General features: G+C 36.7%; 2 protein-coding genes across 3 annotated transcripts in view; one reads left to right on the top strand and one right to left on the bottom strand.

The window, feature by feature from the left end:
• The window catches only part of Dek (DEK proto-oncogene), a 31,772-nt gene extending 13,440 nt beyond the window's left edge, over nt 1-18,332 (top strand). The window contains exons 8-11 of the mRNA XM_046453333.2: nt 11,662-11,797; nt 12,130-12,278; nt 16,121-16,189; nt 16,630-18,332. Coding sequence (XP_046309289.1) covers nt 11,662-11,797; nt 12,130-12,278; nt 16,121-16,189; nt 16,630-16,641 — 366 coding nt within the window. The 3' untranslated portion in view covers nt 16,642-18,332. The remainder of the gene's footprint in view (nt 1-11,661; nt 11,798-12,129; nt 12,279-16,120; nt 16,190-16,629) is intronic.
• A 238-nt stretch (nt 18,333-18,570) lies between these two features.
• Nucleotides 18,571-25,811, bottom strand: part of Kdm1b (lysine demethylase 1B) — a 45,967-nt gene continuing 38,726 nt past the window's right edge. For both annotated transcript variants that reach the window (XM_046453331.1, XM_046453330.2), the window contains exons 17-21: nt 25,176-25,292; nt 24,426-24,551; nt 23,481-23,603; nt 22,192-22,344; nt 18,571-20,291 (exon numbers count right to left, since the gene is read on the bottom strand). In XM_046453331.1, coding sequence (XP_046309287.1) covers nt 20,208-20,291; nt 22,192-22,344; nt 23,481-23,603; nt 24,426-24,551; nt 25,176-25,292 — 603 coding nt within the window. In that variant the 3' untranslated portion in view covers nt 18,571-20,207. The remainder of the gene's footprint in view (nt 20,292-22,191; nt 22,345-23,480; nt 23,604-24,425; nt 24,552-25,175; nt 25,293-25,811) is intronic.

The raw sequence follows: 25,811 nt of genomic DNA, 5'->3' as shown, positions 1-25,811 counted from the left end.
TTCAGATTTCTGGCCATCTACCATGTTCTGTTTACTGTATCCTAAGCTGTTGTATTTTTTAATAAATATTTATTTTTAATTGTAGTTGGATACAATACTTTTATTTATTTATTTTTAGTTGTTGATAGGCCTTTATTTATTTATATGCAGTGCTGAGAATCGAACCCAGTGCCTCACAAGCCAGGCAAGTGCATTACCACTGAGCTACAGCCCCAGCCCCTATTTTATCTATTTTTATATGGTGCTGAGGATAGAATTCAGTGCCTCACATATGGTAGGCAAGTGCTGTACCACTGAGCCACAACCCCAGTGCCCCTAAACTCTTGTCATAGAATATTAACATTTCATTTTTTCATAGAGACAAACCATGGGCTTTAGAAACTGGGTTTATTTGTTTTCCAGATTGTTCTAAGTAGTTGAACTCTATATTTGTAATTATATTTATTCTTGGATAATGATCACGTGTGGAAATGTCCCACTACAAATCAAAGCTTTACAGTGACATGAACTAAGATCTGTTGCTAGAAACCCTGGTCAAATGGTGGATAGCCACAAGGATGGGAGATAATGCTTTTACAAACATAAGCTGTATAAGAACCACAAGATAAAATCTATATTACATTTTATTAGAGGGACTTTTCCTGCTTGGATTGGTCCTGACAGATTTCATAAGATACGATTCCAATAAAGTCTAGATTAACAACACTCCTCAACCCCCTGCAAACTTTGCTCCAACAAGGCTGGGTAAAAATTTAGGACTGGTCTCAAAAACTATTGCTGATTTGAGTTTATGTGAAAGGGTCTGATGGCCTTTGAAAGTAAGTTCTAGTGGGAGGAATGATATTTCTTTGGCCACTTTGTTTTCTTTATTTCACGACGTCTTGGTTAAGTGGAAACTGTGTTAGGTACTTCATCAATGAAAGTATTTTGGGTCATTACTGCTAAAGGACCTCTTTTCTGAAAGGCCATTAAGAAAAAAGTTGCAGGTTAAACAGGAAAGTTATGGATTGCCTATGTTTTGTTTTTTGTACCAGGGATTGGACCCAGAGGGGCTTAACCGCTGGACCACATTCCCAGCCTTTTTGTATTTTATTTTGAAACACAGTCTTGCTAAGTTGCATAGAGCCTCCCTAAGTGATCCCACTCCCTCACCCCTCCCTGTAAATCACTGAGGCTGGCTTTGAGCTTCAATCCTCCCACCTCAGCCTCCTAAATTGTTGGGATGATAGGCATGTGCTACTGCGCCAATTTTGCCTATTCATTTTTTAAAATAGAAAATTACTAAATTAATAGTTTGGATTATTTCCTGAAATGTTTCTTTTCATTAGTATTAACTTCATTTAAATTAGCCAAGAAGCTAATTTAAAATTTCTATTTTAATATCTTAGAATAAACTGTGAACTTAGGTAGATTAATTTTATCTTAACCAGTTCCCTCTGTAAATTTGGTAATTTGACTACAATCAAAATTTAATCTGTATGATAATATTAGAAGTTTTAGATAGAAGTCCAATTCAAATTATAGTTCTCCAGCAGATTATGTGAGGTTGAATATTATTCACTTGCTGATTTTCATATTTATCTGTGCAGGAGAATTAGGAAGCCACTGAAATCTAAACAGCTAACAATTGACAGCTTATAAAGTCTTCTTTTAAAAAAAAAACAGATGTAAGCTTTAGCATATTGACTGATACTCGCTAAAGCGTTTGAAGTTTTCTATTCTGTACCTGTTTCTATGATATACAATGAATAATTCACAAAAGTTTTTATAATCATTTTCCTTGGACAAGAGGATGCTTATTAAGAGTAGCTTTGGTAATTAATGCCTTTATAAAAGAACTTCACTGGATTTCCCTATTAGTTTGGCTCTTGACATTGACTTTTTTTTTTTTTTAATGAGTGTCGTATATTTATTATAGACCTCTTTCATCACGGTTTCTACTTTGGTTTTGGGTGCAGTTATTTTTTTTTTAATTTATTCTAGTTATACATGACAGTATAATGCATTTTGACACATTGTACATAAATGGAGCCCAATTTCTCATTGCTCTGACTGTACATGGTGCTGAGTCACAGTAGTGTAATCATTTATGTATTCAGGGTAATAATGTCTGTCTTATTCTACTGTCCTTCCCATCCCTACCGCCCAACCCCTCCCCTCACTCTCTTCTGCACAATCCAGAGTTCCTTCATTCTTCCCTACTTACCTCCCCCCCCCCCCCACTGTGGATCAGCACATCCACTTTTCAGAAAATGTTCAGCCTTTGGGTTTTTTTGGAATTAGCTTATTTTACTTTGCATATATTCTGTAGTTCTATCCATTTACGGGCAAATGCCATCATTTTATTCTTTAAGGCTGAGTAAGATTCCATTGTATATATACATTTTCTTTATCCATTCATCTGTTGAAGGGCATCTAGGTTGGTTCCATAGTTTAGCTTTTGTGAATTGAGCTTCTATAAACATTGATGTCGCTGCATCACTATAGTATGCTGATTTTAAGTCCATTGAGTATAAATCAAGGAGTGGGGGCTGGGGATGTGGCTCAAGCCGTAACGCGCTCGCCTGGCATGCATGCAGCCCGGGTTCAGTCCTCAGCATCACATACAAAAAAACATGTTGTATATGCCGAAAACTAAAAATAATTAAATATTTAAAAAATTCTCTCTCTCTCTCTAAAAAAAAAAAAAATAGTTTAAAAAAAAAAGGAGTGGGATTGCTGGGTCAAAGGGTGGTTCCATTTCAAGTTTTCTGAGAAATCTCCATACTGCTTTCCATAGTAGTTGCACCAATTTGCAGTCCCACCAGCAATGTATGAATGAACATTTTCCCCCACATCCTTCTTATTATTACTTGTACTCTTGATAATTGCCATTCTGACTAGAGTGGGAAGAAATCTTAGTTTTGATTTGCATTTCTCTAATTGCTAGAGATGGTGAGCATTTTTTCATGTTTCTTGATTGATTATATTTCTTCTGTGAAGTGTCTGTTCAGTTCTGTTGCTCACTTATTGATTGGTTTATTTGTGTTTTTTGGTGTTCAGTTTTTTTAGTTCTTTATATATCCTTGAGACTATCTGAGGTATGTGTGGTATAAAAACTTTTTCCCATTCTGTAGACTCTCTCTTCACATTGTTGATTGTTTCCTTTGCTGAGAAGCAGCTTTTTAGTTTGACTCCATTTCATTTATTGATTCTTAATTTTACTTCTTTTGCTTTAGGAGTCTTGTTAAGGAAGTCAGGTCCTAAGCTAGCATGTTGTGAAGATTTGGGCCTAGTTTTTCCTTTATTAAGTGCAGGGTCTCTATTCTAGTCCTAAGTCTTTGCTCCACTTTGATTTTTGTGCAGGGTGAGAGATAGGGGTTCAGTTTCACTTTGATACGTATGGATTTCTAGTTTTCCCAGCACCGTTTGTTGAATAGGCTGTCATTTCCCCAGTGTATGTTTTCAGCACCTTTTCTAGTATGAAATAACTGTATTTATGTGGGTTTGTCCCTGTGTCTTCTGTTTTGTATCATTGGTCTACATTTCTGTTTTGGTGCCAGTACCATGCTGTTTTTGTTACTGTTGCTCTGTAGTGTAGTTTAAGGTCTGATATTGTGATGCTCCCTCCTTCACTCTTCTTGCTAAGAATTGCTTTGGCTATTTTGGGTTAAAAGCAATTTTATCATTGCTTTTTCTATTTCTATGAAGAATGACATTGGGATTTTTAATAGGAATTGCATTAAATCTATATAACAGTTTTGTTAGTATGGCAATTTTGACAGTATTAATTCTTCCCATCCAAGAGCATGGGAGATCTTTTCTTATTCTAAGGTCTTCTTCAGTTTCTTTCTTTAATGTTCTGTAGTTTTCATTGTAGAGGTCTTTCACCTCTTAGATTGATTACCAAGCCTTTTTTTTTTTTTTAAGGCTATTTTGAATAGGGTAATTTTTCTAATTTCTCTTTCAGTGGCTTGATCACTTATGTATAGAAATACATTTGATTTATGAGTGCTGATTTTGTATACTGCTACTTTGCTGAATTCATTTTTTAGTTCTAGAAGTTTTCTGGTGGAATTTTTTTGGATCTTCTAAATATAGAATCCTGTCATTAGCAAATGGTGATAGTTTGAGTCCTTCTTTGCCTATTCGTATCCCTTTAATTTCTTTCTTGACATTGACTTTTTAGGACAACAAGATGAACAATTAGAAACAATGAAGAAACTAGTAGGTGAAGTTTCTTCAAAATGAGAAAATGTGAATATCAACAAGTTGTTATTTTCTATAAACTGATTTTGAAAACCATCTGATTCCCATATTGGATTGGTATCTTTAGGGGAAGGTTGCTTAAATGAGCAAGTAAGATTAAATCATACTCTTTTCTGCTACTTGCATGTATTAACAGGATCAGAGACATTGTTGTTATAAAGAAAAAGGGGGAAACATTGCCCATGGGGGGGAGTAGTCTTTACACCTTAAAAATATACTTTGTTTCTTTTCCAACTTATCCTAGTAACTTTTTCTTTACTTTTTGTTTCCTAGTATTTATCTGACTCTTCCCTATGTGTCAGGAATATTTTCAGCTGAGATAATTCACAACCTTACCAATGTCCAAAACAGGACTTCATTTACCTTTCATGATAAAAAAGTGCACAGATAGGTAGTTCTGGGCCAGTAGGGCAACTCAGGAAAGGATTTGGATGCCCTCTCTTCCTGAGCTAGTATATAGCATTTAACATTATGATCCACAGGGTTGTTTTAGCTTTAGACATTGTATTCATATTCCAGACAAGAAAGAGCAAAGGACATTTTCCCATTGATGTCATCTCCCCCCGACTCCCCCATGATGCCTTTTATCAGATATCTCCATGTACATGACTTTGGCCAGAATTATGTCACGTGGCTGCTTAGCTGCAAGGAAGCTGTGAGATCCAGATATTAGCTTTCTTGACTTCATAGGAGGAATGCAGATCAAAAGCAGGTTGTTGAGTGAGCCATCCTACAAATCATAGAAACTCAGTTATTGGAAGGCTTATCTATTTGGGTTATTGAAGGAATTTTTTTGGTAGTAATAGGAGGGTGAATATGAACATTTTGTTCTTAATTATGGGTTTTTTTGTTTCGCTTTGTTTTGTTTTTTGCTTTTGGTACAGGGGATTGAACCAAGGGGTGCTTAATCATGAGCCACAACCCCAGCCCTTTTCTATATTTTACTTAGTGAGGCCCTGAGTTGCTTTGGGCCTCACTAAAATTGCTGAGGCTGGCTTTGAACTCTCAATCCTCTTGCCTCGGCCTCCCGAGGGATTACAGGCATGTGCAATTGTGCCTGGCTTCGTTATATTTTTTTAAAACTAAGAAATCTCATCATTTGTTCGGAGGAATAACAACATCGAATAAACCATCTAACCCTTTTGTTGGAAGGCAAAGTTCATTGATCACCATAATAAAATCCATCTTGACTTAAACTTGCTTTTATTATCTTTTGTGAAATACAACTATACTGGCACATTCTTTTCTCTTGGCATTCTGCATTTTCTCAGCCAAGTTATTAAAAGAATAGTGTATTTTAAGCTAATGTTTATTTTGTTCATCTATTTACCCAGTCCAACCTTTCGCTGTGAGGACAGAATTCTGGCTCTGACAGGCTTCTTTTTTGGTGACCCTCCTTCAAGAGCCCTGCTTCCTATAAAAGATAGGTAAGCCTAAATCTCCCAAATTTTGTGGGGGTTTTTTGCCTTCAAAAAGTGTCTTGTTCCTCTGATTCTGAACCTTCATGGTAATCAGACATGGAAAAATCTTTAAATTTTTGTATACAACTAATCTTTAAAAATTTAAACTATGGTACATTGTACTATCTGAAATTAATGGTGGTCATCAATTTTATCTGTTCCCCTAGATGGTCCTGATTGAACCACAAGCATATATTCAGAGAGAACAAACCAAAATCTTTGAAAATAAATCCTGCTGACAATTTGGAAACTAGTTTTTTCTTTATTCTTTTTTATCCAAACTTGTTACCTAATATTTTCCCCCATAAATAATGTTTTTACTATAATTAATAGTTTTTAGAATATTTTAAAAGAGACTTGAAGGGCCAATACTTGATTTCTAATATAACCACATTTTGATTGATTCAATAAATTGGGGATATACTAAGTGCCATTGGAATTACAGAAGATACTTTCTACCCAAATGCCATTTGATACTTAATACTTTATTTGAGAGAAGGCTTAAGGGAGATACGGAAGAAGCAACCAATTCAAGTTGACATTGGTAATATAGGGGAAAGTTGGATGTGTGAACAAAAGTAGGGAACAGAGCAGGAGTGCTTTTTTGTGCCACAGAAGTAGGGCAGTGAGGCAAAGCTGGAGTGGTGAAGGTGAACTTGGGCACCATTGAGACTAATACAATCTTGAGATAGATTTATCATTTTCATTTATTGAAAATGATTGTCTTTATACCTAAGCATTTTGCTAAGTGTGGGGGGGGAGACTTACATCTTCCAGGAACTGACAGTCTACCTAGCTAGAAATAGTACTCATTCAATATGCATTTGTTGATACAGAAATGGAACCTACTATGTTCTGTATGTATCTTATATCTCATTTATTTTTTACTCATGGGAGAGAGCGCCTCACTTTTGTACTTAAAGCTATGATAAATATATAATGACCTTTTTAAGTGCTATTTTGTATTTTTCTAGAGTTTCTAATTTATTTATTTTTGTATTGAGTAAGAGAACAGAATCTAATTCTCAAAACTTAAAACTCTAAAGGCTGTTAACATAAATGTTGTAACTTAAGAAATTATCCTTTTGAATGTCTTATCTGGTTCCTTCCTTATATGTATAAATCTCTAATAATTCGAAATCTAGTCTTGGAATCAAAAAACTCTGACCTGTACACCAAATCGAGCCCGTGCTTGTTTTATATAGCCCATAAGCTGAATGTGTTTTTTTTCCATTTTAAAATGATTATTTAAAAAATTAGGAGTATGCAACAGAGATTGTATGTAGTTGGCAAAGTCTGAAATATTTACTATTTGGCACTTTATGGAGAAAACTTGGTGACATGGCTATACTATAAATGTATTTTTCATTTTATATGGTATAGCTAGATAAGTCAGCTGTGGGACTTAAAAATAATATATAGTTATGCTAGGCATTGTGGCACCCACCTGTAATCCCAGAGGCTCAGGAAGCTGAGGCAGGAGGATTACAAGTTCAAAAAGCAAGCCTCAGCAACTTAGTAAGGCCTTAAGCAACTTGATGAGACCCTGTCTCTAAATAAAATATAAGGGGCTGGGGTTGTGGCTCAGTGGTTAAGTGCCCCTGGGTTCAATCCCTGGTGACCAAAATTTGTATGTGTGTGTGTGTGTGTGTGTAGGTGCCCTTAATCTTGATGGTCTGATCTAATGGTCTTCCCCCCCCCCCACTTTCAAATGTACAACCTATATAGGTAAATTGTGTCAGAGAGTGGCGTTATTAAAAATCAAGAGGTTTGGTTGCTGTTGAATGGGATATATCCTTGTCTAGGCGTCGGGGTAATTTTAATAAAGTAGAACTTCAGGGTTGAAAGAGATCTTTAAACGTTATCTTGTCCCCAGGTATTTTTTCCATTTCAGTTTTCCAAATAATCATTAGTGCTACATATGAATAAATAATGAACAATATCTTTATCCTTATGCATTTCAGTTGAGTAGATGGGAGGAGAGAGGTCAAAGATTCGGGGGTGGGGGTGGGGGTGGGGGGGAATTGCAATAGAACATAAGAGCTGTAAAACAGAGAGAAAGAATCCTGGAGCCAGTACAAAGTTTGGACTGTAAGGGCCAGAGTTGGCCCTTATGCAGAATTTGTTTTCCTTTGTTGCCATTCTGTATTTTTAGCCAACATTTTAAATTTGGGGTTATCTGTAATATTTGTATGCAATAGGGGGGAAATTAGCACGTGATAAATATGTTGTGGTATCAGTTGGCTTATTTTAACTTAGTTCTACAAATTCAACTCTGGCCTACAAGAAGTGCATTAGGTAAGTAGTCATTCCTGTTAAGTCTTTTATTGAGTGTGAAGCACACTGGAACTAACCAAGGGTCTTCACTTCTTAACAGCTGTAAATTTTTGGCTCATTTAACTGCTAAGTACATTTCTGATTTTTAATTAGCTAAGCAATTTGGGTTTTGCTTTGGCTTTTTGTTGCTTTTGGGGTTTTTTGTCTGTTTTTTTTTGTTGTTGTTGTTATTTTGTTTTTTTAAGCTGATGACATTATGTGTGAGTGCTGTACTACAAGTGTGATTGTAAACAACACTTTTTTAGGTGCTTAGGGAATGATAGTGCTGAATAAAGGTAATCCATGTCTATTCTTGTGGAGATACTCAGATCTCCCTTTAAGCTTGAAGTGTAGTGGAGAAATAGGAAAATAACTATTGTTAAACAAATATTAAATACCTATTTTCTTTGCTGCCATGTGTATTAACTCATCCTCAGAATTTCTTAGATATGACCATAGTTAATCAAATCCATGATGCCTGTAAGACATTGTTATGTAGATTGTAAAGTGTACCCCAATGTCAGAGAGATGAAAATGATAAGAGGTGGTGCCATTATTATCTCCATGTTCACAGATAAGGAAACATGCAGATAAAGGGTGATTTGCCTGGGAATACAAAATTAGTGGTGGAGTCAGGGTTTGGACCAAATGATTTGATTGTAAAACCATATTCTTATTCACTGCTTGAGGATACTTTCCACAAGATTTAAAGAGATAATTTCTCAGATGGATTTAGAAGTATGAGCAAGATTTTAGTAAGTAGAGGAAAGTTTATGTAAAATTAAAGTGGACATGGTTTAACTTGCCTTCTCAATTTTCCCAGTTTTTTTTTTTGTTTTTTTTTTACATCTAAATAATGAGATCCATGTTTGCCTTAACTGCAAAAACCTGTCCACTGTGTCCCAATACTGAGGTATGTTCTTTGAAATGTCTCCATTTTCCAAGTTATCCATACCTAATAGCTTATCTTCAGGGTAGGAGAAGGGATTCTAAACACCCACAGGACTTCGGCCACAGTAAGAATTCATCAGCTGTCCTACTACTCTGCCTAAGATACTACATCCAAGGTTTAGTTGTTTCGCTCTTTCTCAAGTTAACACAAATTAACCTAAAAATATACTGAATTCCTACTTGAAGTCTGTCACAGAAAATTGGGTGAATGGTTATTGAAGATAAATGAAATCCAGTATGAATAACAATGAGATTCTGGTATTTTGGGGTCAGGTTAATATATGAAAAGAGTATGATATGATGTGGTTAGTTAATACAAGTGTTCTTGAGAATGTCTGGGTGCTTTTTAAATTTTTATTCTGTAATCTGCCCTGCTTTTAAAGAACACCTAAAAACTTGAAGTTATTAGAAAAAAATTCATTTGCATAATGAAAGAATTTTTCACTACAAAAAAAAACCACTCTTAAAAGTAATAATAGCTAATTTGAGTGTTTCCTATGTGCCGGGCACAATTAAGAATACTTTCCTGCATTAATGCATTTATCACCCATAAGACCATAGGTAATCTTGCTCTCTGAGTATATAAGGAAAATAGGGCCCAGAGATACACTGGGGCTTGCAATTTGAAAGCAGGCCAGCTTGCCTCAAGAGCCCACACTCTGAACTGTGTTTTGTATCTTTTTTCTATGGTAACTGTATAATATGTTTTTTAGAAATTTTGTTACTAGATAATAGGCTAGTTGTCCACTTAGACTGTAGAACATTATTCTTTCTAAAAGATGGTGTTAAATATAGAAAGATGTAAAGGTTTATGTGTTTGTCAGTAAAATGTTATGGAGATCACTGCAAATGTTTATTGCTTTGTCAAATTATTAACCACTATGAATTTATAGGTTTAAAAATGGCACCATATTATTTGTGACTGCTAAAATTTAAATGATAAAAGGCTCTGGATGTTTTTTTTTGGTTGGTTTGTTGGTCTTGTTTTTTGGTGCCAGGGATTGAACCCAGGGATGCTTAACCACCGAGCCACGTCCCCAGCCCTTTTTATATTATATTTAGAGATGGGGTCTCAATAAATTGCTGAGGCTGGCTCTGAACTCACGATCCTCCTGCCTCAGCTGGGATTACAGGCATGCATCATTGTGCCCAGCCTCTGGATGTATTTTAATTATCTAATTACATAATTTGAATGGGGCTCAAGTATCATTTGTTGCTCACCTTCCCGAAGTCTTTGAATAATAACTTAGTTTATTTTACCTACCGTCCAGATTTTATTAGCCCTTGACTAAATAGTGATATACTGATTATTTTATTCTGTGTATTAAGTGTGTCAACAGAATTTATGGACTTTTAGTATTTCCTTAGGAGCCTGATGTAGCTTGTGTGAACTAGGTGGACACCTAATAAAACTTTAAGATAATTATAGGAAAGATAAAAAGATTAATTCTTGTCCCACAGTCCCTACTATTTGGAACATCAGAATTAGGAAGTAACAATGGCTTCTGAAGAGCAAAAATTCATGGTAAAGCTCATGTACTTGGAGAAGGATGTCAGCACCTTGATATCTTGAGTGGATTTTTTAGTAGCAACCAAACTAGATGTGTTAGCTAGTTCCTAGCCAAGGGTACATCACTTAAGTAGTAGTGCAGATAATATTAGGCTTATATAGATATGTATAATGATAGTATTGTAATTTGTTACAATAGACATTGTTACTTGTAAACATGTAAACTTTTCTTTTAATATTCCTTGTAAACTTTGTTACAAGAAATAGACACTAAAATCCAGTGGACTGCACTTAGAAATAGTCTGAGCTCAGACTAATTTTTCTGGAATAAATTGTTCTGTACACTTAAATCTGAAGGATGCACAGTGTTTCTATTTTTTAAAGGAAAAGATGATGTGTAATTTAACTTGAATAAATATTCGAGGAACATTCTTCAAGTTATTGACAATTGTAGTATGTAGAGGTGATTTTAATTTATCTTAGGGCATTAGTTTATAGGAATGCTCTGCCTTTGAGAATGTTAACTAAATGAAGAATTAATGTTTTCTAATTTCAGAGAAGCTGGTTGAGGCAAAATAACAATAAACTATAATTTTGTCATTTTAATCTCTTTAGATATGCATTTTGCTTCTGTTTAATCAGATATGGATATTTGAAAACACTTTGGAATCAGATCTATATTTGAATCTTGGCTCTTTATTAATGTGACAGTAGACAAGATAACCTCACACTGAGCCTGTAGTTTTCTCATACAGTCGTAAATATTTATTGAGCAATTACTACTATATAGCAGGCACTATTTTAGGAATTAGAAATATATTGGTAGACAAAGGGAGGGGGGCCTTTTCATGGAACTTATAGTTGGAAGAGAGAGAAAGTAAATAAGAGATGATACTATATATTTTAGGATTAAAATTTTTTTCCCCAGGATTAAATAGGGGTTTCCTACCCATCCAGCAGAATAAATGTGAGCATCTTTTATTTTTTGTAACTGTTTTTTGATTTGTACTTAGACTTATATTGGGATATAATTGTGTTCAGTGTATTAGTCATCTCTCAAAAACTGATAATTAATAATTTGTTGTAACCTAATGTTGATGTTTTCTAATATTGAGAGGCATAGAGGAATAGTAGTGAATCACATCAGTATATATACTTTGCTTTCCTTTCCAACAGCCACCAAAAAAGACCTCTAAAAAGGAAAAAGTGAAACAGAAAGGTACTCCTAAAAATAAAAAGTCTGTAAAGAGTGCAAATGTTAAGAAGGCAGATAGTAGTACCACCAAGAAGAATCAAAACAGTTCTAAAAAAGGTAAGTTAGAAATGACATTATTAGCAATTTTAAAGGTACAAAATATATTTTGTGCATAATATTTAAATGTGTGTGGAAAACAAGTAAACTGCAAAGAGGTTTTTTAAAACTTAAAAAAAATTCAAAATCAACATGAAATTTTAATGCATGTTTTATAAGTAGCTTATTGTAGTAAATTGTAATTTTTATTAAGAATTAAAATTTTAAGTTGGTGATTTATAATTTGGGGGTCCAGTACTCCCTTGCAAATTCTGAAAGCTTATAAAATTCTTCCAGCCTTGCCTTAAATATTAAATTACTTTTCAATTCATATTTAATTATCTTACATTTAGAAAGTGAATCTGAGGATAGTTCAGATGATGAACCTTTAATTAAAAAGTTGAAGAAACCACCTACAGATGAAGAGATAAAAGAAACAGTGAAGAAATTATTGGCCAATGCCAACTTGGAGGAAGTCACAATGAAGCAGATTTGCAAAGAGGTAATTAGACAAATGTTTTAATCCTTTTTTTTTTTTTTTTTTTTTTTTTTTGCCTTAAAATTTTCTTTCACCTATTCCTTAATCTGAAGCTACGTTCCTTTGTGTATTTATTCTTTGGATAAGTATTTAAAGTCAGTAAATGAAATTTGGATGATATGTTTCAAACTGCATAGGAAACTTTCCAGATTTGGAAATTGCCAGTATATTCTTAGATTGTGTTAGTTTTAAAAAACAATCTACTGGGCACCTTATTCTCTTGATAGTATGGTAAATGAGCTGTTAAAGATTACGTTCTTACACTTCTGTGAAGTTCTTCTAAGATTTCTCAGAAAATAAACATTGTAGCCTTGAGTGTGATTTCATAGGGATTCCATATCCTAGATCTAAATTGGGAGAGTTTATAGTTTATGTTTTTATGGCAATATGAAATCCAAACTTTGAAATGTACCAAAGGTAAAATATCCCATACTTTTTAAGAAAACAGATTATTGGTGTATTCCTATTGAACCATTCAACATATCAGGCACAAGGCTAGATGTTACAGATGGAGCAGAGAAGCCATTATTTGCCTTTAAATAGTGTTTGTGGTTCGGTGGGATAGACAAGTATTCCAGTAAGAGTGCTGTATGTGAGGGCCATGTTAAAACAGTACTGAAGAAGCTGCAGCACGACAGAACCAACTTACTACTTAGGATTGAGGGAAGGAGTTTGGAAGAGTCTAAAAAAGCATCTGGAAAAATTTTTAACTAAGTTCTTTGTAGAGTATCAGCTTTTCCATACAGTTGAGGAACACTGCTCACTGAAAAACAACAATTAAAACACTCTGGCAGATCTTATATATGCCTTATTACTAAATTAGGGGGTTTTTGGTGGTGGGGGGAGTGTTGTGTTTTTGGTCTGGGTTTTTTGTTTTTTTTTTTTCCTTCTTACCCCAGGGATTAAACCCAGGGGTGCTAAGACACATCCCCAGCTCCCCCCGTTATTTAAATTTTTTTAAAAAAATTTTAGACAGGGTCTCACTAACTTGCTTAATGCCTCAATGTATTGCTGAGATTGAACTTGGCAATCCTCCTGCCTCAGTTTTCTGAGCCGCTAGGATTACAGGGTTATGCCACCACTTGAAACTAGTGGGGAATCAGGATGCTGGATAGATTACTGAGAAATATTTGTCAAGGGCATAAAGAAATCATTTTATTTTTTAAAGTTATCCCAAGGAAATCATGAAGGAAGCCTGACAAAGGATGAGACAGGAAACCCAGTTTTATATCACAACCAGAACAACAGAGGTGTTGCTCACTGGTAGCTTGCCTAGCATGCTCAAGGCCTTGGATTTGATCTGTAGTGCCACAACAAATCAACAGGGTTGCTATAATCCAGGTCAGAAGAGAGCCTCATCAGAGGTTGCTTCATTGGGGTATAAGAGCTTAGATAGCATTCTCAGAATAGAAAATAGAACAGGAAGAATATTCTAGAAGAATATGTGGGGGTTTTTGTTTTGTTTTTAGATATTTTGAGTTGGAGTGCTTAGCATAACTAAGTGAACAAAATTAGGAATGTTGTGATTCTCCATTTTAGGAAAGAAATCTAGACCAGGATATTGCTAAGAGTTAACCAGGAATATAAATAAGGTAGCCAAGGGAAGATAAAGGGTAAGAAAAGTAAAACAGTCCTAACAACCACCAACATAGAGTTGAGAAGTATTTTCTTATATTTTATAGAAATTAGAGTAGAAGAAGAAAGGTCAGGGGAGTGGGGCTAGGAAAGTCAAGAGACGAGAGTTTCAAGAAAGAGGTAGCACCAAGGAAAAAAAACAGAATAGATTTGCAAATATACAAAAGCACTTATCCTTCTACTCAGGGAAATAAAAATTGGAAGGAAATATTTTTACTTATTAGATTGAAGAAAATTAGTTTTCACTGTAACAACTTTTTTAGAAGACACTTAGGTAGCATCTTAAAATTTAAATTGCAAATACCCTTTAACCCAGCAATTTCATTCCTAGGTCTGTGTCCTAAAGACATAGTTACATCTGTACAAAAATGTTTACAATAATGTTAATTATATTTATTAATGCCTATAATACTGAAAAATCAGAAATGGCCATCAGTAGAGAAATGTTTAAACTGGTACATCCATATTGTTTGGACTACTGTGTAGCAGTTCAGAATAACATGGAAGAATCTTCCAAGTAATGTTAAATTTTTTAAAATATAGAATACCATACAGAAAAACCATATTGTTATTTATGTGTGTTTGAGTGTCCCAAACTAAATGAGGGCAGAGTGCAGAAGAATTTGAAGAGAGATTAGATAGGCCATTTGAAGGATTTCTGTCAATTTGTGCATTTTTTAAAAGGCATTAATAACACGGAGAGGTTGGGAAAGAAAGACTTGGTATTTTTTTTCAGACAGTAATTAGGAAATGATCATATAATAGTAAATTTGAGGGTTAATAAAACGAATTTCATCATCTCAAGAATTAATTAGGAATCAAGAATTAATTGGGAGGAACATGAATGAATTAAATGTTGTTTCAAGCAGCTTCAAGTTGGTGAGAAAATATTTCTAAAGGGACCAGAGAAGAGCCAGGGGGCAAATGCTGGGAAAAGAGAAGGTGGAGCCACAGGGGAGCTGAGGGATAGATCCCTGTGGAGGTAAAGGAAATGGGAATCATTAAGAATGCAGGTAAAATGGAGGGGAAATGGGTATGTCAGAAAGTTGACACGATAATAGCTTCTTGAGTAAAAGCAGTAAGGAGATGAAACTGCCAGTGCGGAGAATAAAGGGAGAACCTGACCTGAGACTAGCAGTTGCTAGAAGGCTAAAGCAGTCAGTCACTTCAAAGTTGTTAATAATTTTCCAAAGTAACCTCTGGCCTCAGCCTAACCATAGAGAAATGGATAGTTAGACCAATTCAGAGTTGTGGCTTACAGGGGAAGAACAAGGGACATGAGGGTAACTTAAACAATAGACTATATTTGCAAAGGTTGGTCAGCTACAGCCTATGAACTAAATCCATCATACCACTTGGTTTTCTTAATAGTTGGAGAGAGCTGAAACTATTTACATTATAATACTTTACCAAAAAAAAGTTTCTGGCCCTGAACTGTGATAGAAATTAAGCAGAAGGATGCTTATAAGATTGTGAGCAATTGGTGTTGGGCTTAGAAGTCAAGTAGCAGGTATAATGGGACTGAGAAAGAAACTTGACAAATGAGATTGAAATTTAGTCATTTTTAGGAGTTGAGGACTGCTGAGACCTCTTAAATGTTAGTGAATTTACCGGGGAGAGGATTCAGTGGATTAGAGAGGCTGAAGCTCAAATTGTGGAATTATAGATAAAATGTTGGCTGATGTTAACAGAGAAGAAAGGATATATCAAAAGATGGTTCACAGAGCCAGGCACTGTGATACACACCTGTAATCCCAGTTACTTGGGAGGCTAAGGCAGGAAAATCACAAGTTCAAGGCCAGCTTTAGCAGCTTATGAAGCCCTGTCTCAAAAAAATTTTAAAAAGATGAAGATCCAAGGAGGTAAACCAATGGTAAACCACCCCTAGGTTCAGTCCCCTGTACAGAAAAAAGAAAAAAGCAATATTACAGATGATTAGTTAAAGAAGTTAACAGAAATGTTTTCTTAACCCATATTTATTGCCCATACTGCCAGTTTATAAAGCACTGAGAATGTCTGCATGTTCATTTTCTTTGTGTACCGTGTTCCAAAAGTGCTTATTTGCAATACAAATGAGTACTCTTCAAATATACATGCAGCTGTTTGTGCATATTCAGAGACAGAATCTTGGATTTTAAATTCTTTAAATGTTTTTTTCCTTTTTTCTATAGGTATATGAAAATTATCCTGCTTATGATTTAACTGAGAGAAAAGACTTCATAAAAACAACTGTAAAAGAGGTAAATATTTTAGTCTTTTTATAGTTTGATCATTTGGGACATAGAAGACAAAATAAATATATTTTGTATATTTTTCTACTGTATTTTTATCATTAAATATCACATTTGATCCTCATTTATTCAAAATAGATGGGAATGTATATAAAATAAAGTTTGAACAATTAGTGATAGAATCTGAACTCAGATTAGATGTGAATTCACAGTGTACCTAGTAGCGAGGCATCTCAAGAGTTGCTCAAAAAATGTCAGGGCAAATTCTTCTGGCTAGTACAAGGTAGGGGAGATCCATAGTAGTTGCAGTTTTATGTTGACCCACCTGATTTTCCAAGGTCACAGTAATAAAACATGTTAAAAACAAAAATGGGGTCAAGTTTTATGATTTATGTATACTTAATATTCTGTGTTGGGCAAGGTAAAATAATGTTTTTCTTTCATTACAGCTAATTTCTTGAGATACAGGACAGAGACAGATGACTTGTTCCCATAGATTTGAAGATCTGATTTATACCATTATACCAGCAAAGAGAATGTATTTCCTTTTCTAAATTCTCGTTAAGGATTACTGCTGACCTTTTTTTTATCTTGAGTGTTACATAAATCAGTTTGCCGCTTTAAATTGCATTTCTATGCAGTTTTTAGTTTAAAATCTTGCATGGCAGTAATTGTTCCTTGCTTTTATAGTTGTACTTTGTACATTTTGGATTTCTTTATATAAGGTCATAGATTCCTGAAGTGTTGTGGGTTTTAGTGCACTTAACATTAGACTGCTTAAGACATATTTTAATCAAGTAGAACAAAACTATTATAGCCAGCATTTATACATGCAGAGAATTGCAGTATTTACTATATTTTGAATACACATTTTCTTCTGTCAATGTGAAAACTCAATGGCGGTGTGCTCATCTTTAACAAGTTACAGCTAGCCAAGTGACTAAATTGGAACTTTCTTCTGTATGTGTATATATGTCAAATTGTCAGCATGACAGAAATGACAGATGTTATTTTTGTATTTTTAAAAAACCAATTTGTTGTATATAAAGTTTTTTTTATTTCTTTTGTGCAGATCAGTTTTTAAATTCAACATAGGTAGGGACCTTTATTTACACTTGTAAACTATGAAATGTCAGTGTTTGGCGAGATGGAGTGACAGAGCAGGGGAAGTCAGAATTCAGTGATGGGAACACTGAAGGAACTGTCTAGTTCTGCTATGCCTCGAAAAGTGTCATCCATCTATAGTTTGTGTTAACTCTGCAAAAGTGTCTGTGGACGCATTTTATATTAAGGACAGACCAAAATCAACACATCAAAGCTTCAAAAACTTTGGGAAAGGGTGGGCTTGAGTACAAGCACATTTGGCTTATAGTAAATGAACTAATTTTATTAACTGATTTTGACCATATAAAATGCTGATATTTACAGGAAATCTGGCCACCTTCATAATTATGATAAAAGTACGAGGTGTAATGCCAGAAGATAATGTGTAGGTAATAGCAGATACCTGACAGTTTCTCAAAAGTAATATTTTTAACCTTAAAGAAATTTAATGTGGAATCAGGGCTCTTGCGTTTTAAATTTTGGCCAATCAAGATTCAAAGTGATCAACATGTGGACCACTCCTGGTCATATCCATGTCCCCCCCCCCCACCACCACCACCACCACCCTGTACTGGGGATGGAACCCAGGGGTGTTCCAACACTGAGTTATATCCTCAGCCCTTTTTTGAGACAGGATGTTACCAAGTTGCCTAGACTGGTCTCAAACTTGTGATCCTCCTGCTTCAGCCTCCTAGTAGCTGGGATTATAGGCTTTCATCACTGTACCCAGCCCACTCCTGAATTATAAGACTAAATTTTGTCTTTTAAATTAATGGTCTTAATCAGTTTAAACATGCTGCCTATGACAGATATTTGATGTACCAATTGAAGTGTTTAAAAAACTTTGCATCATAGAAATGTATATATAAGTGATTTAACAGGTATTTTCACAGGTTAGTTTCTTGATAAAGTTAGGACATTAGGGGAAAGCATACTTAATACAAGTGAATGGAATAAGCAACGAAGACCTAAAAATTGACCTTTGATTTTAAATATCTGTTCTTACAAACCTTGTCAATAAAAATAGTGATGTTTTAAGTCTCTTGAATTTGATGTTTTAACTTATTATGTGTTTACATATCATTTCCCCCTTATAGTAAAAGTTTTTAAATGGCTTTAGCCCCATAACATAATTTGATGAGCACTACAGTTAACTATTTCATAACCCATTACTATAAAGGGGATAAGAATGTGTGTGCGCAGGTGAGGAGACTGAGGTGGGTGTGAGTTCTTGGTGATGAAATGCCCAGTTAGAGCATTTACCACTGCAGCACAGACACAGAGCATATTTGAAAAAGTCTAGTTTTTATTAAGCAGTTTTACACAACCAGCTATTTGTGATCAGCAAGTTAAATTACTGTAAAAGTGTGTATTCGCTGCTACTCAATTACAAAATCTTGGGACAACACTGAAAAACATTCAAAGTAACTCAATTAAAGAAAAGTACCATATCTCCTTAAAGAACAAAATGTCAAAATATAGGTCATTTAAGACAGTTATTTTAAATACACATTTACCATCTTTTAAGTAGGGTTTTTCCTACTTGTAGCACAGTAGCCTTAAGTGCTCAGAAAGTAAAGTAATAATTTACTGTGAACCATTTCAAACATTTTGCATTTATCATCACTTAACATAATGCATGCTGTTTAAACATTTAAAACAATACTTTAAAGCAGAATACCTCCTAATCAGTACCAATGAGTCTCAACTTAAACATCAATGTTTCCTAATTTTTGAAACATATAGCTCTTGGCTTTGTTTGTATCATACTTTGGGGAGGGGGTGGCGTGTATGTGTGTGTCTGAAGTTCACTGTACACTGTTTGAATGATATTCTTTGTTCTTACAAAGTGATTTTTTTGAAAAGTTCCTATTTTTAAAAGTGGCTTTAAAAGCAGACCAATATAATTCAAAGAATTGTTCAAAAATTTTTAAATAAGCTTATTTTCAACCTGTAAACTAAAGTTTCTTGACAAAATAGGTATCTTGAAGACCTTAAAACCCATGTTTATCAATTTAAGTGGAAAAAGTAAATACTTACCGTGTTGTAGGCTTTTATAAATGTAATATTTACCAAGATAACTCACATTTTTTGCAGTTTTCCAATGGACCTGCCTATGGAAAACTAAACATAATTATACAAAAATTATGAATCTGTTTTATGATTCCCGAATCATAATACTGAGTAATAGTGATTGCCAAAATTAAGGATACTCCAGATTTGAATGTGTAGCACTTTAAGAAAAATAGCTATATCCTGTGTCATGGTGTGAAGATAACACACTGCACCCCATTCTAAATGGGGGGGGGTATTCTAAGGGATTAAGATTTTTGTTTTGCCAATGATTATGCAAATCTCTAAAATATCTCCAAAGATAAACTGAATTTTTCTTTTGAATTTTCAATGGGGAGAAATGTTATAAAATAGAAGCTTCATTTAACTTTAACTGGAAATTAATGTATCAAAAAAAGTTTGATTTTAAGTTCAATATTGGATCCATATAAAAATATTAAGGCTCATTGGTAAAGATACTGATACATTTTCACAGAAGACAGACATGGTTTTATCTAGTATGTTGTTTTTCCTGCTTGTTTAACTTGGTTTCACAATGTATGAAAACTGATCAGCCAAAAAAACTGTCAAATCTGAAGGGAACCTCCAAATCATGGAAGAACCACACTCAAGGTCTCAACTTAAGGTTATATTCTGCCTTACTCTGAAACCCAGAAGACAGCATATTTGGACCTATAGAAGATGCAATTAAATGTAAGTGCTCATAAGGATTTTGGGGGAGCTCATGCTTTCAGAGTGGTGGCATGGGTTTGCACCTATCAAGAGTTCCCCCTTATAAAATTGAGGTTGAACATGTGTTTCAAACTTTCCCACTTGGGATACAGAAAGAAAAGCAGGGTCCAAATTCTCTTCAAAAGGCTGCAATCTTGCTTGCTTCTCGAACACCACTCAAATATGCCCCTGTAACAGTTTGTGGAAAATGCCTGTTCGTCGCCTATTAAAAAAAAAAAAAAAAAAAAAATTACATAATTTGAACTCATGCATGAAGAGTTCAATATAAGCTTATACTTTCTCTGATCTTCCTAAAGTAAGACTCCTGTCCCAATCTGTGTGCTCACAATAACACTTCTCACCCATCACAGCATTTGAAATTCTTTGGTTATCTTGCCATGCTTTGCCCAACTTGCTAATTCTACAACATTCTGTCCTGCCTGTGTGACATTCATTAAAATATTAGGTATCTGTGTGAGGTACTGGATTGAAAACAATGAATACTGGTGGGGGGTAGCAACACAGGCCTTAGGGAAATGGGTTTTTAGTGGGTGAATTATGATAATCATCAAAGGAAAGCTAGAGCAGCCTAAATCCTGCTTGTGACCCTTAAATACCTTACCCTAAAATAGCCATGTCTTGCAAATGGCTGACCGTTGTCTGTGTGCAGCCATGTGCCCTTCCTGCAGTGGGCTCCTCAGAGGCCCAAGAGTAGTCAATCCATCTGGGTTTAAGATGACATTCTTTTATTCTTTTATAATTACCCAAAAATCACAGGAAAAAAACATCATCAACTGTTTTCTAAAATAAACAGGGAGACATGTAACCCTAAACTGTAATATAATAAATGTAACGACTACAAAATGGTTCCTCAAAGAAACCCTAGAAAACCTCAGCTGTTAGGGGCATGAGGAACTATGGAGGCAGAGAGTAGTTTCAGAGGAAAACAGGATTGGTATAAAGACTGGCAAAAGCCCCTCAACAAGACCACTCTTCAAGAGACCCCTTATGTCACTTGGAAACTGGAGTAACAAGAGGTTCCTGCTTCCACCACACAAACTAAATGTCCCAAGGCACTGATGTGGAGTCCAACCACCAGTTGATGAACTTGCTGAAGCTGTCAAATCTTAAGCTCAAAGTCAAGGGTGGGGCACTTGGACACACAGCAGGTAGACTACAGCACACAGAATAGAAAGTCTGAGGAAACTCCAGGAAGAAGTCAAAAACCAAGTCTTAATAACCTTAGTTAAGAAACAAGCTATGGAGTAAGAAGAAGGCACTGAGAACAAGAAAGCACTCTGAAATATAAGAGCCAATTTAACAGCTGGGAGATACCATCACACCCACACTCCCCTCCAAAATCCCCCAAAGCAGAAAAGAAACGAAGAACAATAAAGAGAAATATCAGTTGATCTGAGTTCCAGGACAGCAGATCTAATAGTGAAAGTAAAAACTGGAGAATCATCAAGAAATGAAAAAAGACAGGACCAGAAACAGAACAACAGCATTTTCAACAAATAAATCAGAGAAAAGCAGATCTTGGAGCAAAGGCCCAACACTGAGAGTGGTTTAAAGACTCAGCAGGCCCTACAGCAAGCCCCCAGACTGGAACCAGGAAGGACTGCAGGAGGGGGAGGGGGAGGGGGAGGTCAGAGGCTGAAGTAACGGGCCAGCTCAGACTGGACTGAAATCAGATGTGTGAAGGGGACAGGGACCAAAACAGGATAATGACCAAAGAAGCAATTGATGTTGGCCAAGATGGAATCCACAGACACCCTGGCTCAGCAGCACACATTTGCATAGAAACACCCACCAATCTAACTGAAGTGCTGCAGACTAAATGTGTTGAATCTTTAATCTGACAGCTAGTCAATAAACACTTCTGTCTAATGTTAAGTCAGAAGACAGCGATATAAACATAATTTTTAAGATAGGAAGGAAAGTCCTGGAAAAATGGCTGGAAGAGTTTAAAATGACTGCCTCTGGGAGTGTGAGAAGGCTTCCATTTGTTGTCTTAAGATGCTGAACAGTATTTGACATAATGGTCTTTAAACTCTGGATGGCAATTGTTTTAATTATAATAAAAATCAAAATATAACTGAATTTTGAATTGAGACACACACCTCACCCGCAAAAAAGACAGTTCCTTGTATATCTTCAGCGATGATATCATAGGCCTCACCACTTCCAAAGGTCTTCACAAAACTGTATGCCATCTGGATCCATGGCTCTGTGCTCCACCGAGTGACAAAATACTTTGTGGGCTCTGGGACCTCCTATGTCCAACAGAAAGGAATCATAAAACAGGATCAAGGAAGAACTTGGGCACAGTGTACCCCCAATTATAAATGCACATTTCTCCCTCAGGGTGTGGCCTGCCTTCATCCTCTAGCACTATGAACATCCATGTTCCTCTTACCCCATAAACGTGTTCCCTGCCCAGCCACACACAACTCCCTTGCTTCCACACTTCACCCTGCCAGAGACGACATCTGCCTACCTTCTGGGTGCTATCACCAGTGGTCAAGAGTTCAAGTCACCCTGGGCCAATGCTTGGCACATGTGGGGAGCCACAATGAGTTACCACGCCTTCCAGTCCAGACGCATGGGGATCTGAAAGATCCTTACCCCCGCTTGGATAGCAAGCCCAGTCTTCTGAGTCGGCATACTCTGGGGTTGAGCTACACTCACCTATTCTCTTATAATCCTACCCCTTCCCCCTGTTTGGAATAGAATGTTCCATGGAAACTCCCTTCTCTTGCTCTGCCTTTGGGTGTGGCCTTCTTAGATATCAGTCAATCTGCTGACAGCAGACATGACCCTAGATTCAACCTCATGAAACCTGACCCCTTGCCTCATTTGAATGGCTTCTCTCCAGTAAAAGGGTTCAGCACGTGCTCGCCCTCTCTGTCCAGGGACCCCTGAGGTCAGAGGAGGTGTCACAGGACCCAGGGAAAAAGGTATTTCTGTCTCTTGTGTGATTATTTGGACAGTGTGACTATTTGGAAACTGGGTCTTTAATGAGAAGTTAAAATGAGGTTGTTGTTGTGGGCCTAATCCAGTGTAACTGGTGTATGTCCTTATAAAAAGGGGAGATGACAACACATACTACAGAGGGAAGAGCATAACAGGACCCAGAGAGCGGAGGGCCATCAGCAAGCCATGGAGAAAGGCATCTAAAGCCCAAGTCTGCTGTCACCTTGATCTTGGATTTCCAGTCTCCAGAACCGTACAAGTAACTTTCTGTTGCTAAGCCACGGTCCTGTGATTTCCTGTTAGGTCAGTCCTGGCAAACTCATCTAGGCACTTAAGTGGAGAAAGAATGGGGCCCCCTGCATCCTTAGCCATTCAACAGCACTGGGTCCCTCCCACTAGGGAAAGCAGGTCCTTCTTTCAAGAAGGCTTCTCTGACCTGCTCCTTGAACAGCTCCCGGAGGGTGGCCATGCACTGCTGCAGCACCTGCTTGTCATCCAGGGTCCTCACGGATGCTACTGCCTCTCCTGCGATCACTGACATCAGCACGCTTTGCTGCTTCTGGAGGCAGGAAGGAACAGCAGTTGAAGTGTTTTGCTTCTGGTACAAACATTTAAGGCTCAGTTCCGGACAAGGGCCTCATCCTCCAAGCTCAATTTTATAACTTCAACTGTCCCTTATCCTCCCTCCAATCTCCTATCCATTCTCCTCAAACATATGCTACTCACCCACCTGTTCCACTGTTCCCTGGTGGGACAGGAAATACTGCAAAAATAAAATTTAGGGTTCCTTTTGCTGTTCACATACAAAACCTTGCTTCAGAAGGAGTAGGAAGTGATTGAGGGGAAATTACAAAACAATGAGAAGAAAACAAGTGGTAATAGAAGCTTGCCCTTGGCTCCTACGTGAAACTTTAAGAGAAAGTCTCTTGGAACTGAGAGAGCAGGAAATGACAGCTGTGACCAGTGTGTGGCAGCTGCAAGGGAATCCAGCAACTGCTCACTCCAGGTGTGCCCCCCCCCACCCCCAAGAGACCAACCACCTCCTGCCCTCCGTACCCACCACAAGACCCTTAGGAAGGGTCAAGCTCACTCTTGACTATGCTGCCACCAACTTTACCTAGAGGATGTCTCCCTCAGCCTGCAGTGCTCGTTTCCACAAGCAACAATTCGTGCCCAAAAAAGCAACATTAGTCCTTCAGAAAACAGCAAATATCAGGGTTCCTTTCCACTGGAAAATGTCCCAGGCCAGGTGACCTCCCAGAAAGGAACTATCAAGAATCTCCGCAATGTTCATTCATTCCTGAGCCTGACACGTGAATAATTAATTACATTCTAAACCTGGAGATGTGAATTTGAACCACACTTCACACATGATTTTTACCTGGGGATCCATGTCATAGTATACAGCAAAGAGCCCTCGCTGGCTGGCACTGGGAGGAACATGACCAAAAAAGTCAGCCCCTTGAACTTTACTGTCCCAAAATCTATATGGAAATTGCAAGGCGATCTGGAAAGCAAGCAGAGGAGAGATGAAGTGCTTCCTGCACCCAAATCACATGCAGCCTCCAAGCCACCTGCAGCTCATGCCAAAACACACCCTGGTCAACACCCTCTCCACTCCTCTCACCTGTGAGCTTCCTGCCTTCTGCCACCCGGTTCTACACTCCCCTGGATAAAGTCGCCTGCCGGCTAATCCACAGGCTAATCTAAAGATGTACAGCCCTCCTGATGGGGGTCTTAAAGCAGCATGTCACGATCACCCACTCCTCCTGTGTGCAGAGATCCACTGCAGCCCTGGCAGCCTTCTACAGGGGATTCTAAGGGAGAGGAAATAGACCACAGTCCTCCTTGGGACAAATGAGTGGGGGGTGGAACATGAAAGCAGAAAATATAAGAATTGCTCATAGCAAATCCAAATTTTGAATAACAAGATTCATTCTCCTAAAAGTCAAAACTGAGGCTTCAGATAGCCTTTTGTTTTGTTAATGTTCCTTTGTATTCTTCATGAACAATTATTCAAATAAAAAGGAAATCTCTGAGTTGTATTTGGATTAAAACATGACTCCCTACTGCTCCATATCATTTGACAAACTGCTTGAGCTCTGAGGATAAATAAGTTAGGTCTCCTCACCTTTTCAATGATGCCTGCCCCCAAGCTATTGATAGCCTTCATCTTCTTCTCTGACAACGGTGGATTAAACTGAATGGCACCTTTCTGCAGTATGGCCAGTGGTACAGTGACTAATACCTGTGGGAAATAATTAATGGTAAACACACAGCAACTGAACTAACACAACTACTCAGTGGGTTTATTTCCTAGAAGATCAACACTTGAACATTCTCCCCATTTCCAATCAAAAGATCATCAGTATCCCATCTTGTTATGAAAACAAGGGCCGCCATGTGTGATTGTGCAGTTTGTTCACTACAAGGGTCCTTGGCTGAGAAGGGACATCCACATGGAGGAATTTGCATAAAGGTCCTGAAAACTTACAATAATCCTGGGTCAGAAGAGATAGCAGATCCCAGCCCTGAAAAATAGTACTATGAAAGAACATTGTCCAAAATATGGGGCCGGCAGAACTTTTTCTATTGTTTCTGATAAATTCTAATGTGTGGTCAAGCTCTGTCACTATCTCGACCAGGCATCTATAAGATGAAGAAAATACCTGCCCTATTAATGTCAGGACCACATGATGCTCAAGATTAAAAATAAGATATGTTAATATGCTTCATAAATGATGGAGCACATTACAAATGTCAGGGA

The sequence above is a fragment of the Marmota monax genome, unplaced genomic scaffold (assembly GCF_021218885.2).
Source record: "Marmota monax isolate L192 unplaced genomic scaffold, Marmota_monax_Labrador192_F-V1.1 WCK01_AAM20220418_F8-fsc00029, whole genome shotgun sequence".
Classification (NCBI taxonomy): Eukaryota; Metazoa; Chordata; class Mammalia; order Rodentia; family Sciuridae; genus Marmota; species Marmota monax.
Note: the sequence above shows the minus strand (reverse complement) of the source record. Positions and strands in the feature narration are given on the sequence as shown.